At 46.4% G+C, this 16,486-nt stretch overlaps 1 protein-coding gene across 4 annotated transcripts; it reads left to right on the top strand.

Moving 5' to 3' along the window:
- The first annotated feature begins 10,417 nt into the window (after nucleotides 1-10,417).
- Nucleotides 10,418-15,713, top strand: KDM8 (lysine demethylase 8). 4 transcript variants are annotated; one of them, XM_080617995.1, is made up of 7 exons: nucleotides 10,418-11,036; nucleotides 11,169-11,335; nucleotides 12,306-12,438; nucleotides 13,290-13,331; nucleotides 14,002-14,151; nucleotides 15,131-15,223; nucleotides 15,328-15,499. In XM_080617995.1, the coding sequence occupies exons 1-7, from the start codon at nucleotides 10,527-10,529 to the stop codon at nucleotides 15,490-15,492; spliced, it is 1,260 nt and encodes a 419-aa protein (XP_080474121.1). In that variant the 5' UTR covers nucleotides 10,418-10,526; the 3' UTR covers nucleotides 15,493-15,499. The 4 variants fall into 4 exon arrangements, with proteins under 4 accessions (XP_080474121.1, XP_080474122.1, XP_080474120.1 ...); XM_080617996.1 differs by lacking the exon at nucleotides 15,328-15,499 and adding an exon at nucleotides 15,577-15,683 and having other exon boundaries at nucleotides 10,418-11,335; XM_080617994.1 differs by having other exon boundaries at nucleotides 10,418-11,335.
- The last annotated feature ends 773 nt before the right edge of the window (nucleotides 15,714-16,486 follow it).

The raw sequence follows: 16,486 nt of genomic DNA, 5'->3' as shown, positions 1-16,486 counted from the left end.
GCTGGAGAGTGAAGCCAGCATGTCAGAATTTCCATCTAGAAAGGCTACAAGCTTCTGGCCACCTTCGTGCTAGCATCCCCTTGCACAGGCATGAAGGACCCTCACCAAAAGTGCAGAGACTTAGATCACTATCCACTGCCCAGAAGCCTCCTTAATATTCCCCAGTCCTCAGCGTCTCACAGAGAACTCAGAATGGGTCAGATGCTGACTGAACCTCTTTCTCCCTTTTCTTCCTCCACCCCAAACAATCAGCAAAACATCACAAGATCAGGGACTCTCCTACCCAAGTCCAGTGGGATCTGACATACACACAGCAAGGCCCTTGTCTCCTGTCTTTAGATCTGACTTCCACTGCTGGCAACACCAGTCTAATCTGGAGTTCCAACCTAAAGCCCATTCAGCCCAGTATCCTGCTGTTGGCAACGACAGAAGAATGGCTAGAGAAAAACACAGCACTTAGAAGAGCCGGTAGGCACAGGCCAGCCTCCAGTGCTGCTCCAGAAGCTCACTGAGCCGGAGGGCGGTGGCTGCTTGGGATCTGATGTTCCCAGATGGGTTTTTCTTCCAAATTTTACACTTCCACTTTTTGAAACTTCTAGCACCCACAGCATCCTGGCACAAGAGAACTCCCAGAGATCCGTGAGATATCTCTTTCCCTATAGGAGTCCTAAGTCCTCAGTGTGTCACATTTACTTAGGTGCTACTGACTTCATCCATTCCTAAAAGAACAAGACACCGATTCCTTCCCCACCCCATGCTGTCTCCAGGTTTTCCCTGGCTAGGTTACAAGGAATGGTGTCCAGGGAGTTTTCCCAAGTGCCAGCTTTGACATATCCTGAGCATATTCAGCCAAACATCCCCATGAATTCCTGCCTGCAGCCGCAGAGAGCAGCATGGGACAGCTGGGAGAGAAGCTGCCTCAGGAAGGTGGGAGGGGAGAGTGAGCACTCTCATCCCATGAGCATGGTGGTGCTCCTTCTCCAAGGGCACAGAAAAGCCCCTGGCTCTGTTGGGCAATGGGCTGTTCAGCTGTGTCCCTCCTGCAGGGACTCCTACATGCAGCTCCAGCACAACGGGTTTGGTTCCCCACTGAGAGCAGTAGCGCAGGTGCAGTACAGAGCAGAGTGAAATCGCATGTGTAGCTGGGGAACCATTCGTCACAGCCTTTAATTTCTCTGAGTGAAGAAGACAGAAGAATATAGGATTCATTACTTTAAATTCTATATAGAGACAAACCAGCAAGTGCATTTAACAACCAAAATATACTTTATAGACAGTAATGGATACTGTAAAAGTGTAACCTCGTATTTGGATTATCAAAGGCAGAGTCTATCAATTTTCTGTTTTGTATTAAAGTTGTTTTTTCCATCTGTTGAAAGTGGCTCTTTGTGATTTCACAGGGCATTACACTTTATGTGTCTCATTTGCTGCACCCAAAGGAATTTCATTCTGCTACATTAAAAAATACCTTGGGACACTGGCTAAGCTTTTAACTTTCCACAACACGCTGTTCCACGTCTGTCTCCATCCCAGCAGCTACCTTCTTTGAATGTCATTTATACATACATATATGTATTCAATGCAATCCACATGTCACATTGCCTTTGTCACAATGAGGATTTTGTCTCTAGCCCTTTGTGCCAAATCCATGCTCACCTGCCCAGCTGCCACCACTCTGGTCCGGAAGGGACACCCTGAGCTCTGGAGCACACCTAGATCCCATGCACTGCACACAGGTGAAGCAGGGAGCTACATCAAAGTTCATCTGCTGCAGATGTCATACAGACACACTGCACACGCAGATGCACACAGTATGATTTCACTCTCCTCTTAATCTTACTTTATCTTTTAAGGTAAAGTGCAGGCCACGCTTGCTAAGCATTACCATGCCAAAGCAGGACTGCCTCTTAGTAAAGGATCATGCCCATCACAGTACCAGGACTGCCACCCATGAGAAGTGCCATCACAAAACCCACTTCCAAATGCATCATCTATCCTTCCTTTATAACCACAGCAACCAAACCATTGAGCAATTTTGCCTCAGTAGTAGTAAGCCTGGTCTCCCATTTGTGCCATACTCTCAACTCTCTAACTCCGCGGCACGCTTGCCCTTCCTCTTATTGTCACTCTATTGAATTGGCTCAGATCTTGCTGCCTTTAGATCCTGTTCTGAAGGATCTTGCTACAAAGTAAATTTGGGGAAGGCTTAGTACATTGCTGAATCTAAGCTTCCTACTGGGCCTTCCCCAGCTGCATTATTGCTTCACAAAGCAATGCGTTAACAGTTCCTGTTAACAGGAACTGAAGGTATAGCTTGATGGGTGACCTGGTCCTGCTGGGCAACACACACTGGCAAAAGTCAAGAAAGGGGCTTGGTCCTGCACAGCTATGCGAGCTGGCAAGCACTTTTACAGAGCAATATAGCCCACAGCATCCCACCCAGAGCTGTGCAAAGCAAAGCCAGTCACTGTGAAATGCAGCTCACTTCCATGATGACGAGCGTTCATTCCTTCTAAAATCATTATGGAGAGAATTTCCAGGGCAGAGGAAGCTGCGCAGCATTTTTGTTGTTACAACAGGCAGGGATCCCAAGTGCATGCTGCTTCTCTGATCTGCACTGCAGTGACCCGGAAAGTTCTCTTCCCCAAGAGCTCCAGCCTGCTTGAACTGGCGACTTGCTCCAAGGGAGGATGTTCCTTCTCAGACCGTGGATGAAAATCCACCCACTTCTATTAATTCTCCTCACCATGGCAAGTAGCTGCTCATTTCCAGAGCATGACCTGGCTTCGCAGGACTCCTCGCTCTGCTGCCCTGGCCAGACTGTGTGTGTGCTCTGTGGGGAGCTCTGCCCCCACCGGCACCATACGAGGTGTGGGGCAGCTGCTCAAGAAGTCAACACCGAGGTTCCACCCCATGTCAAGTGGAACATCTCGGAACCAGTCAGGTGGAGGAGCTCCTGCACTGCCGCAGCGGCCAGCTACGACCTGCCCCGGGGGAGCGAGAGCAGCCCCTGCCCAGCCCCGGCACACAGGCACAGCAGAGGGGCTGCAGTGACACACGGACACCAGGCTCCGCACAGAACCCACGCTGGGCATCCCAGGCAGCACTGGGAACTCTGAGCTTGTTGTGTTTCTCTCCTGCATTTTCTCACAACCTCCAATATTATTATAGTGACGCACAACACCAGAGAATATAATTGCTGCAGTGATTACTTACAGCCATTACATTAAGCTTTAAAATGCTCCTTTCAAATTGAACAATGTTTTTTCAAAGTCAACAGCTGTTTCACAGCTTGAGAGCAACAGTTAAGATAAATTAAATAAAAAGGGTAATAAAATCACAGACTAAATTTAATTTCCGAAGCACATGCAAACTCCAGCAAAGCCCTTAAAGTATCTTTTAAAAACATCCACAGAAACAAAAGTCAATACAACCAACAATTACACTGTGCTCATTAATAGGAATGTGATGTATGAGCACAACTAACTGTGTACATCTAAATATATTTCAAACAGAGCACAGAAACAAATCCATGCAGCATTTATAGCACTATTCGAAGGGATAAATCAAAGAGAAATTTCAAATGAGATTTGTAAATCTTGGGATGAATTAAAAAAACAAACCAACATTTATAATATATATTCTTCCTCTTAAGGTACATCCATATATATAAAGTGTGCTTAATGGTTAATCCCTGCCCTTAGGATAAAAAGGTGATCTGGCTTGTGCTCAAGAGCAGTACAATGCTAGAGGCCTGTATCAGCTCTTGAAAAGCACCACTTGCCAAGGAAACAAAGGCAATCCAAAGGCAACATTTACATTTCTAGAGTGTACGACTTCCCCTACATGCCAAAAGACTTTTCTCCAGGCTGATTCCTGTCTGCACTGGGAGAACACTGTTCACAATTCAAATGGCCTCTGCTTGGCTAGCGATGAAGTGCCGACACTACACATCCATTCGCCGAGGCAGGAGCCATGCCCTGGCTTCCTTCCATATTCCTGGCAGAAGAGCTTCCCACCTGCAGCACCGTTCCAAGCAGGCTGCCTCCCAAGCAAGCTGCCTCCTCGCCTCCATCCTTTACATTGGTAATCAGCTGCTCAGCATTTTAGACTCTATCACACTTGAAAAGAAAATGACACAAGAATCAAGAATACATATTCCACCTTCTTCATCACAACCAGGGTTTTGACATGTTGAAAGGCTGTTTCTCATAAATGCTCATTAGTAAGAAGAAATATCCCAGATCAGTTTTCCTCATACATCTTCCCAGTAAGCAGCCAGATTTGGTGCCACAGTTCTACAAAGCACAAGTATGAGCCAGATATATTGCAACAGACAGGTACATTCTCCAAGTTACACACCACTTTTTGTCCTTCCTTCCTCGCTCCTTATCCCTTGCAAGCAGCAATAGAGACTATGACAAGAAGAGATCAGCCAGCCACTTGTTCTAGAAATCACTGGGACTACCTCCATAGGAAAAACTGCATCAAGTCCAAAAGAGTGAGGTGAATATGCAAAAGAAAAAATTTACCTCACTGCTTTTAAGGATGGGCACCTCTGTGAAGTGGATGACACCAAATATCTTCCTACATTTGGTGCACAAGCAGGATTTTGGCAGCCACTCAGAACAAGAGGATGTGTTGGCATATATTCAGGATGTGATTCACTTCACCTACATTTTATCTGCCAGAAACTCAAGAAGGTCTCCTAAGCTAGTCTTTTCCTTTTGTGGCCAGAGGAGACAGACACCCACAAAGGGGGTGCTTGCCTACCCCAAGTATCCCACCTCAGCTGGGATGGATCCCTTTCTCTCAAACAACTCCAGAGAGCCCAGAGGATCGGTTTAGGCTGCACACCTAGTGTTACCTGGCCTGGTCTAAAAGTAGATCTCCTACCTGAAGTCCAGCTGAGACAACATAATGAGTCCTTACTGCCGTGGAGATGTTTTTAAAGGTTTGTTGTAACAAGTTTTGGTTTCTTTTAATGCTGAAGGAGCTGTCTGAACATGTTTGCAAATATGAAGGAGATTCAAGCTGATACAAGCAAAAAAAGAGAAATAACTAGATTTTAAAAATAGTCTAACTTACATAATTTCCATGCAGCAAAGGTAACTAAGGCTACATATGTACAATACTAATGCTAACTGTGCCTCAGTTACATCTCAGCACTGACACGTATGTCCCAGATGGATGTTACATAATGTTTTTGGAAAAATAAGCATTTTCCAGTGATTTCTGAAAGTAGAACTGGGTGTGCTGTTATAGCCTGCTCCAGAAAGAACACTGCAATGAAATGCATTCCACAGTGCCATGCAAAATGTTACCTTTTCTCACTTATAGTTATTCCGTCTAGTAATATCACAGAAATGATGACAATATGTTGTTCTACATGAAAGTACATGACAGCGCTATTTGTGAGACCTGGCAGCTGCCACTCTTGGCACAGCAGATGGCACTGATAAGAACACAATGCAGGGAACAGGTTGATAAAGACAGAGCCCTCATCACGCTTTCGCTGTGCAGTTACACTCAGCTCCAAGAGACAACTGAAACGCATGGCAGGGTCACTCTTGAGCAGGAAGACCCTGCTCATCTACGGAAAATAGCTCTTGTAGAACAATTAACTGTCTACATATTATTAAGCAGAATCACTTCTCATCTCCTGTTCACAGGAACCGGAACACCCAGGAAAGACATCCAAAATCTGATGTGTTCATCATACTTTCATTTTCACTGAGGGAGACAACCTTTCATGCCCTGTAATGCAAATCCAGACTCAGCCAGGCTACCACTTGCAGCAACCCCCAATCCACACTCCACTAAGGGCCAGGGGACACATCACCTCCCATTGTCACTTCTTGTTGAAAAAAAACCACTTTTTTTTTTTAGGGGGGGGAGTTGTTAAACAAGAACATTGCTCATGGGAGGTACCAGCCAACCACTCCTGGAAGCAGAAACAGCCTCCTTACCCCAGGGCACACACAGCAGGACAGAAGCAGGAGCAGCCCTCCAGCCCCTTCATCCCTGCCCTGCAGACAGAGCACAGCTAACACTGCACACATTCTGCTGGTGCTGACAGCTGGCAGGGACTCACTGCCATCATCTCGCAGAAACACTACTGCAGAGAACAAGGGTGCTAAACAATATTCACAACCTCTTAATGCCACTGAGATTCTTGGTTATAGTAAGGCTTCCTTTTCAAGTAGGCAAACTAATAAAATCAACCAGAATTTTAAGTTCTAGCTGAAAACCTGTTAGCTTTTGTAACAGAGAATCTAGAACTAGGGCACAAACATAAAATGCATATAAAATGTTTAACATACGACTTCAAACCATGATACCTTTTTTAAGTTGATTCCATTCTTGCTTATTAAGTAATCAGAGTAACTTACACCAGAAGCTTGACACCTACTACCTCCAACTCACAACTGCAATCATTAATCATCATCAAAATACCTCGTGGTTAAAAACGTGGCTGCAAACCTTGGACCTTTGCAAGGCCCACCTCACTCCTCATGCCCTGAACCGGATAGGCTTCATCTTCCAGGTTGGTTTTGAACTTTTATGCTCTCTGTTCACAAAGGCATCATGAAATTCTGGATCTATGCTCACCTCACATGACTACAGAGCCCTTTTCTTTAATAGCCCACTTTAAATACTGCTAGACCCTCTTTCCTTTGTATAAATAATTGGTTTAGAGGTTTGAGGGTCCCACTTTACATACCACAGAGACACAGTTTATGCCAGCTCATGGCAAGATAAGATATCTTCAAACATACTAATTTTTATAGACATGCAATTTATAAAATACCCAGACAGCCATCAAAACATTAGGAAATGTTAGGAAAGTTTCAGTGAAACTTCTATAGCTTCACCTTGGTTTCTCATCTTTACAAAACAGGAAGGTCACGTACCAACAGCATACATTTTTCGTTTGTTGTCATAAATTTGTTTTCATTTAAGAGTACCTGCAGTAACTGAGGAGCACGATGTAAACTCCTGCTTAGGAAACCATCACAGCCAAAAGTCCCGGTGGAAGGGAACACAAACACTCAGGACAGGCTTTCCCGTTCTGGCAATTGCCAGAAGCCACCAGAGAGAGCTGTGTGCCTGCACACCATGGCTCATGCCAGCCGAGCACTGCAGAGATCCCAGGATCACACCAGGATGCTCCACATCACTCCAGATTGCTCCACAGCAGTGGAGAACATTTCATCTTTAATGAAAACGCCAAAGTCAACTCATCTGACACTGCTTTGCCCATCAGCAGAGCAAGTAATTTATACATCCCTACTCCAGTTTATGTATTTGGGGCATCTGTTTAGTTTTTATTACTTCTGGCCTTGGCTCCCACACTCCTTCACAGATCAAGAAACTGCTTTCCCTTGCTGCTAATTTCAACAGCTGGTTATTACTCTCCCGCCTCTTGCTACACTCACCTGGGGAAGAGTCATAAATAAACGTGTACAAGCAAGCAGACACTGTTATTTCATAAACTGATCCACCTAGTAAACACCATCCTGCTCAGGACTGAAGTGCTGAATTACTGAGCATGTGTCTTGAGATCATGTTCATAAAATCCAAAACCAATTGACTTTGTTCATTAATTCAAATGAGTAAATGAGGAAAGAGTGTTATGAAAGAGAATTTACTACAAATAAATAATTATATTCTGAACAGGCCAAACACCTGCCCTTCCCAATAAACACAAAAGCGAAATAAGATACAAAGCACAGGGTTTGGTACTTGGTGTAACTGACCACTTTTACATCAGTGGCAGACAAGGTAACACCAAGTAACCATGAGGCCTGGAATCTCTGACTGCAAACAGAAGAAATACAGATGGTTCATCAGGCTTTGGTAGCTGTGCTGTGTGCTCCTTATTGGGGGTTAACTGGGTCATTTCTTTCTGGATGTCAGTGCTAGGAGAAAGTGAGTGTGTGCTCCACATTTAGAATCCACACAGACTATAAAAGAGAACAAGCAGTGCTTTGCAGACTATGCCACAGGAAGACGCAGGGAAGAAATCGTTTCCTCTGTGTTTGAGAAGGGACATCTTCCTGCAAGGTTAGGCAGTTTGGCTTCCACAATCTTTAAAGAATTTACTTCTGATGAGGCCAGCCCACCTTTCAGTGGTGGTGGCCTAACCCATAATCACTTCTGCAGGTTACACATGTGACAATAACCTTTGTCAGCTGGCACCAGGAATTAAATTATCTCCTGCTGACTTAAAATGGAAACATCTAACACTGAAGTGCTCTGCTTCCTTGGTCAGACAGCTCACAAAAACCCCATTTGCATTAGTTTACAGCCATTTCTACACTAGTACACATGTACTACAAGGTCAATTACTCTGACAGCAAAACTTCCTAGTTCAGCTTCTGCAGATCTGTTGGGGCTTTCCCAGTAAAGACAATTCCAACAAATTGCTAACACAGTATTATGAGCTTTTAGTGGATTTTCCTCCTAGACTAAAGGCCAACCTCACACACTACAACAAGGCTACACATCTGAAAACCTGTCCTTATTAGCTTAGCAGATATACAGCTCAGCCCTTTCAAGACTATTGATGCTATGTCAGCATTTAAACCATTGTACCAAAACACGACTGACTAGAAACAACTAGAGAAACACTGAACCTCCCTGAATACCCAAAACCTCAAATCTACCCAATACTTCTTCACCTACACTAAAACTGATAAAGCTCATCACAAACTTAACACCCCACCATTGCACTAGAGATAGCTTGTCCAGAACTTGGTGCTATTTAAAATACCAGAAAGAAAATCCAAACTTCCGAAACGTCATTTTTCGGGGAAAAAAATCCTAGCATTTAAGCTAGGAAAACTACCATTAAGCAAGAATTGTATGAACAAACTTAAACAGGAAGAAAAGTTACTACAAATGGCAATAAAAATTGGGCAGTCTATAAGCACAAGCCCAGAAAAACAAATTACAAATATTGAACACAAGGTCTAACAAGAAGTTTTCCTTGACAGTTCAATACTTTCCCCTACAGCAGCATAAATTAACATTTAGCAATCAAAGAGGAGAAAATTCTAAATGAAGGTGCTAAAATCACACAGTCACAGGACGAATTTAGGTGCCAAGAGACAGGAGATGGAGAACAGACGAGCCAGCAGGATAAGCTGCTGCACCAAGTCTGAAGTGTGATGGAAGTCATTCAAACCAGAGAGCAGGAAATGGGCAGAGGAGAGGCACAAACAGCAGTGACAAGACTCATAGCAACTCTTCCTTCAGAGGCACTAGTCGCCACTGAGCAGGGGGAACAGAGGAATGGGTGCTCTCAGTACAAAAGGTGATGGGTTTAACTTTTTCTGTAAACGTAAGATTTTGCATCAAGCCAGATTTCAATGCCAGACAAGCGACACTATCTCATAAGTTACAAATTCCTCATTTCTTGTTATGTTGCTTTAAATTTTGGCTCGTGATGTTAAGACTTTCCTCAGAGTTGCTGAATTTTAAACAAAATAATATTTACAGTCACGTATGAAGTACTGAGAACACGTTCATGGCACATTATCAAAGCAAGGTGGGGCTGAAAGATGCCACGTGAAGTGTGCTTCAAGCCTGAGGTGCATATTCCACACAGGAAACATGACCTAAGTATAGATTAAAGCCACGCAGCATGAACAACCCAAAGGACACTGCCTCGCAGCAGTGTTGAGCCCTGACGCTTCCAGGCTCCTCTCACGTTACTCAGCTGAGCACGCAAGGTGCCAGACAGGCTTTCCTTCTAATACTTGAGAACAACATTGATTAGAGAATCTCTTCATCTTACAGTAGTCATCTACTTGTGAATAGCTATCCCACTTTCAGAACAGGGAGACTTCCAAAGTGAAAACAGCTATCTTCCTCATATCATGGCTGCATAGTTAAGATGCCAGGTACAGCAGAAATAACACTATATCTGATTTACATGTTTTGCTTTAACGCAAACAGCTGCACCACTTACAGAGTTACTGAATTCCAACAGAGTCACTGGACAAGAGCCCAAATAGCACTACCTGGAGAGAGCTTTACTGATGCTCCACTGCCCGCGGAAACCTGCGCTGCAGTTTCAGAGTCTGTAAACTGAAAAAACAGCAACGCCTCCGAAATGGAAGGCTCCGCCCGTCCCACCCCGCGGCTGAGCCCGCTGCCGCCCCCTTCACGGCTGCAGAAGCAAAGCCGGCTACGTGAGGAACCGGGCGGTGACTGCTCTGGGCCAGAACTGACCTGAGGCAACGAGTGGGGGTTTTAACCTGGAAGAGGCCTCCCCTCCGCTCGCGGTGCGACCTGCGGCAGCGCAGGGCCGCGAACCGGCGGCGCCAGCCGAGACGCCGCTTCTGAAGAGCACCGCACCGGCAGCGCACAACCCCACCACTGACCGCGCGCGGCCACCGCCCTTCCGGACATCCCGGCGCGGGGCGGAGCCGGAGGCGGCCTCGAGCCGCAGGAGAGCGGCCCCGCCCCGCCTCAGCCCGCCCCCGGGACACGCGCAGGCGCGGCAGCCGCGCGCTGCCATGGCCGCGTCCGTTGGTAGGGGGGCTCCGGCTGCCGGCCCTGAGGCGGGCGGCGCGCTCTGGGCCGAGGTGTGGGCGCTGCTGCCCGGCACCGAGGAGGGGCTCACCTTGGCGCTGAGCGGAGAGGTGGATGACTGCGTGCGGCCGCTGCTGCGGCGGGCCCGTGGGCTGCTCTACGGCGCGGAGGGCCGGCCCGGCGAGGAGGCGGCGGCGGCGGCGCTGCGGCGCCTGGGCGACGTCCTGCGGGACTACTCGTGGGAGAAGCTGAACGCGGGTCCGTGGCGGGAGATCAGCAAGGCCTGGCGGCAGGTCTACACCTACGGCTGCCTCTTCGGGGCGCTGGCCGAGGTCGCCGCGGGCCGCCCGCTGGCGCCCGCCGTCCGCCTCTGCGACATGGGGCTGCTCATGGGCGCCTCCGTCCTGGACAACGTCCTCGCCCGCCTCGTCCGCGTCCTGCAGCAGCACCTGCCCCGGGAGCAGCGGCGCGGCGCGGCCGGGCTGGCTGCTGAGGTACGGCCTGAGGGGCCCGGCCCCCCGCGCGTTCCCCCGCGCCGCCCTCTCTTTCCCTCCTCTCCCGTCGGGCCGGGCCGGGGCTCGGCGGAGCCGCCGCTGGCAGCTGCGGGACCCAGCCCGGTGTTGCAGAGCGTCCGGACCGAGCCCCGCCCCGCCCCTGCCGTGCGGCCGGAGGACGCGCTCCCGCGGCTGCGGTGCCCTTCGCTGGAGCACTTCCGAGACAACTACCTCATCCCGCAGAAACCCGTGGTGCTGGAGGGGATCATGGACCACTGGCCGTGCATGAGGAAGTGGAGGTCAGGAGCAGGAGGTTGTTCCGTGTCCTGGCGAGGGGGGGGATCGTTCTGTGTCCGGTATGGGGTGGGAGCCGCTGCGTGCCGCTGAGCGCTCCAGCGAGCCCTGCGCGCCGAAGTCAGGCGCAGCAGCGGGGTTTGGAGCTCGGGAAGGGAGTTGCGGAGGTGCGGGTCGGTGTGACCGGCCCCTTCGTGAGGCGTGTTTGAGTGCCGAGCTCCTGACACCGCCATCCAGCAGGGAGTGATAACTGTGCTGCGTGTGCCATGTAAGCAATGGAGCCAGCGTTTCCAGCACTGAGAATCGGGTATTCGTGTGGTAAAGCTCATGATTCCCTTGAAAAGGGGAAAAAACACTTCTGCTTAGTTCGAGCAGCTGCTTTCATTCCACAGCCAATTGACGTTAACCAAACGCACTTGTTTCATAGGGGGTTTGCTCTGTTTTGAGGGAAGGTTTTCCACTGCTTAACTTAAGACACTTAAAAAGATGAATGTGTCTGTTTAGTGAATGTCATTGTCAGTGGTGAGATGTATACCACCCACAAAGGTAACTCCCCCACCTTTAGCCAGGGTCGGTGTTACTGGCACCTGCAAACAGAGTTTGCCCCTGATGGAGAGCTGATCTGGCACAATGATGAAAACGTAAAATGTGTTTAGCAAATGTGGCAGCAGGCGGTAGAAAGATAAGTCATCACTAGGCAAGAGAGACTAACAGCTTACATCTCAGCTGGTAGGAAGCAATAGTTAACTGAGGTGAACAAGGTTTAGAAACAAAACAAGAAGGACATTGTGGCATAATGTACACACAAACTTGACTGCTTGTTTCCTTGCTGCTTCCATCCTTTTCTGGTGCCTTTTGTGTCTCATGGGTAGTAGAGCTTTATTACTCTAAAAGATTGATTTTGCTCAATTGCCTTGTATTCAAAATCAGTAAGAGCAGCAGAATAAAGGGGTAATGGAACTTTCTTTATTTCAGTGTGGACTATTTCTGTCAAGTCGCTGGGTGCCGCACAGTGCCTGTGGAATTGGGCACCCGATACACAGATGAGGAATGGTCTCAGAAGCTCATGACTGTCGGTGACTTCATCAGCCAGTATATTGTGAATGAGGTCTGTTACTCTCATTTTGGTTCATACAGCAATGTGTTACTGGTACCAAATTTCTGCTTAGGTGAAGTCAGGGAGGGGTGTGCTATAAGCACAACCCTGAATTAGAAGGTGTGATGTTTTCAAGGTCTGAACCTACTAATAGTTATTGTAACAATAGCTAGGTTTGATTTTTATATATAATCAAGTGTACAGCAGCTGGAATTTGATGAATAGATGAATACCTTCTGCAGCACAAACCTGAGTGGTGGAGTCTAAGGATAACGGATACTCAGCCAGCAGTTTTGTTTCTCTTGGTTATTAAACTGCTTAGTGAGATGTAGGATCCAAATTCCTGTGCCACCAGGTGAAACGATAAAGACTTGATTAGCAATTGAATGTCCCTTGACTTTCCCAGCTGAGGATCCAGAGCCCTCATTTGCATTTCCAAGCCTTCTGGCAGGGAGGACCATGTGCACACGGTCTGTGGTACAGCCTGGAATCCATGATGCTTACAGGGGAGAAGGTCTGTGGTCGAGCAGGGCCTGGCAGTAACGATGCAGAGCACTGTCACAGCACTGGCAGCAGAGCTGGTGGACGCTGCAGGGTTATAACTGGGCTGCTTTGGGCGAGCTCATGTGTTGAAGGTGGGGATACAGCTGCACTTGCCATTTTGTGATAGGAAGTTACTATTTCAGAAGACCCCTTGTCCTAGTCAACTGTTGAAACAATTCTAGTACTCTCAAATAGACATTGGAAATGGTGGTTTCCTATAAGTAAATTCTGCTCAACTATAAGAAAATTAATTGACTGAGAATTCTTACCTATGTGTCACTCTGTTTCTGTGGTTTTTTCTTTCTCTGCTGTGATTTCAGAATAGTATGGGATACCTTGCCCAGCACCAGCTCTTTGATCAGGTAAAACTGAGTGAATGCTTTTCTCTTTCTGCAGTCCAGTGTCCCCTTTGTCATCTCTGAGGATGTCAACTCTGCTAGATGGAAGGGCATATGGAGAATTCGCAGTATTTCTTATGTTTCTAGTCCCACAATTTGAAGGAACAGAGGGAGGGGTTTGTTCCGTTTGGCTGAAAGGCATGGGGGAAAAAAAACTCTTTCAGGGGTGAAGACATTCGGTCTTAGTGCTTTTCAGTACCATGTAGCATAAACGTATAGGGATATCACCTGGAAAGCAGCGTTTCCCTAAAGAATATGTAAATCAGGGAATAGGTTTGGACAAGAAACAGACTTCAGTGGTGATATGTTCACCATATTCTGAAATGTCATTCCTGTTAACCAGAGATCAGGTTGATGGCAGATGTAAAAAGGGATCTCACAGAGATTCTCTGAAGAATGAGAAACCCCTTTCTTTCTCCCACCTCTCCTTCCAACAGAATCTGCTTGCTAGGACAGAAGGTGGGAGGACATTTCCTGCAGGTTCCTAGCAGTTCAGCTACTTCTCTCCCGCCTTTGCTGGACAAGCAGGTCATTTGTTTTCTCTGTGTCAAGCCTTGTTCCTCTGTTCTGTGAATGACATACCTTTAGCAAATCAGCACAAACCCTTTTAATGTCTATTTCTTTATGGGAATAGATCCCAGAACTGAAAGAAGATATCAGTATCCCTGACTACTGCTGCCTGGGGGAAGGGGAGGAAGAGCACATCACCATCAATGCTTGGTTTGGTCCAGAAGGCACTATCTCACCTCTTCATCAGGATCCCCAGCAAAATTTTTTAGCCCAGGTCTGTATTGTGCTTACACTGTACGTGCCCTGAATGCTTTACCCTGGAAAAGTGCTCACAGTGTGCAAGTGCTAGAGACAAGGGTAGCAGACAACTTCATGAGCAATTGAAGGGTAGGGAATATGCAGATATTGTTTTGCTATTCTACTGCATTTGTTGCTACTGCAGCTTAATCTTGTAGGCCACAAGTGCTCCTCATTGAGATAGATCATTACTTATCCTCATTTTTCAGATGATAATTGGGAATCACAAGAAGCAGCTTTTCCAAGGTCACACACAGATTTTGTAAGAGTTGGAAAGAACATAGATCCTGTCATAGCACACCAAGGAATTTGCTTTTCTATAACTGCAAGATTTTGGGGTGGATATAGGTACATACTTTAACAACTTCAGGCTACTCGGTAAATTACCTACTCCTGCATGCATTGAGTCAGATGAAGTAGTATTTGCACCGTGACCTCATTGCTGCTAAGGGAGATGCTGTTTGTAGGCTTCAGAGTGACACAGTTACGCACTGGGGCCCTGTGCGGTATGTCTATACGCAAGTTCAAAGATGTATTCCTGGTCCAGGCAGCTGACAGCTTAAGACCCTGATGGGATTCATGTTTACTGGAAGGAGTTTGCTGTTTCTTAAATGGCTTACACTCTGAAACATCTTCCAGGAGGATTATGATGTTGAATGCTTTCTACTTGTCCATTTGTGGGTTGAGGCTTAGGTCTTCTGTCCCAAACAGTTGAATCTTGCTAACCTGTGTTTTCACTTGTAACTGAGGCTTAATTCAGGCCTTCCTAATGTGAGTTTTTACAGCTCCAGTAGTCTGATTTAACTTTTTATTATAGCAGTGTCTGTTGTGAACAAAGACAATGATGTTTCTTGTAATCAGGTCTATTTTACTGTAAAGTGCCAGCCTTGGCCACAGTTTGTAATGTAATGTGCAGGTTAATGACACATGGAGAATGTTTACTGTCATATACACAGGTATTTGGAAGGAAGTATATCCGCCTGTATTCACCACAAGATTCAGAAAACCTGTACCCACATGAAAGTCAAATTCTTCACAACACCAGTCAGGTAAATAGTTACCTGAAATTTTAGTATCAGTAAAATGTTGTTTTATCAAATTGAATTTGAGAAAAGGGATGCTACTGATGATTGATCGGTTTGGTTTTTCATAGGTTGATGTGGAAGACCCTGACTTAGTTAAGTTCCCCAATTTCAGAAAGGCTGCATTTCAATCCTGTATTCTGATGCCTGGACAGGTTCTGTTTATTCCAGTTAAATATTGGCACTATGTACGATCGCTTGATGTTAGCTTCTCAGTCAGCTTCTGGTGGTCATAGCTCTGAAGCATGCAGAAAGTCTGTTAGCATTGCAACAGGAATTAAGAATTCTTCTTAAGTACAAGAATGTTCTTCCCTATCCAGAAGTTAGAGGTGGATTAAAAACCCCGACAAACTCGTGCTTCAGCATGGTGAAAGAATCTGGATGGATAAACAGAAAGAAGATGCTGCAGCCACTTTATTGTTGTGGGTGTTTCAAATATGAACACGTCATAAAGAGCTTATGTTAGGTCATCATCGTGTGTGTGTACATCTGAAACAGCTCTATCTATGGCCACTGCCAGGACTCTGCTTCTGACTGTATCTGGCATATCAGGTTAGTGTTCTACTTGGATTTAATAACAAACTGGGAGTTACAGAAACAGGGTGTAAATCCAGTGAGGGATGGTACTACCCAAAGGTAGCAAGATGCCAGTCTCCTATACAGAAAAAGTTACCAGTGTCAAGACCTAGGAACATAATTAATTGTGGCTAATCCACAGTTTAATTGCAGTTAAATAAACTGAAGCTTAATCATGCTTGGACTATCTGCCTTCTGCAGACACACTGCCATTGCACACTGGTACCTGGCAAGATTTGATCCTTCTGTTTTTTTAAGTCACTATTAAAGTAAGAAGCATCCTTGCATAAAACTGGACAGTGAAGTGCTAATACCAAAAGCTAATTTTAATTACAATTTTTTTCCACACTTCACATACAAAAGCTGCCATTGCCCCAGTTCTGTCCGGCTCCCGCCCAATCATTTTGACTGTGGGAATATGCCCTCTTTTACTGAGCACAGCTGCTCACAACCTGTCCTTCTGTTTGATGAACTCTCCTGTGTCTCCAGAAGGAACAAAACCCAAGCAACAGTGCCCACTGAAAGCATTCAAACTCTAGCCCTAGGTCAGATATTCAGCTGTCCACCTTAGTGAGACACCACATGTGCTGCATTGATTTTTCAGCTGCTTGAAGCCCTGTGGTGCTAGGAACAGGTTTCATTTTCAGTTGTGTC

This window comes from Psittacula echo, assembly GCF_963264785.1.
Source record: "Psittacula echo genome assembly, chromosome: 5".
NCBI lineage: Eukaryota > Metazoa > Chordata > Aves > Psittaciformes > Psittacidae > Psittacula > Psittacula echo.
This window is presented reverse-complemented; position numbering and strand designations above follow the sequence as displayed.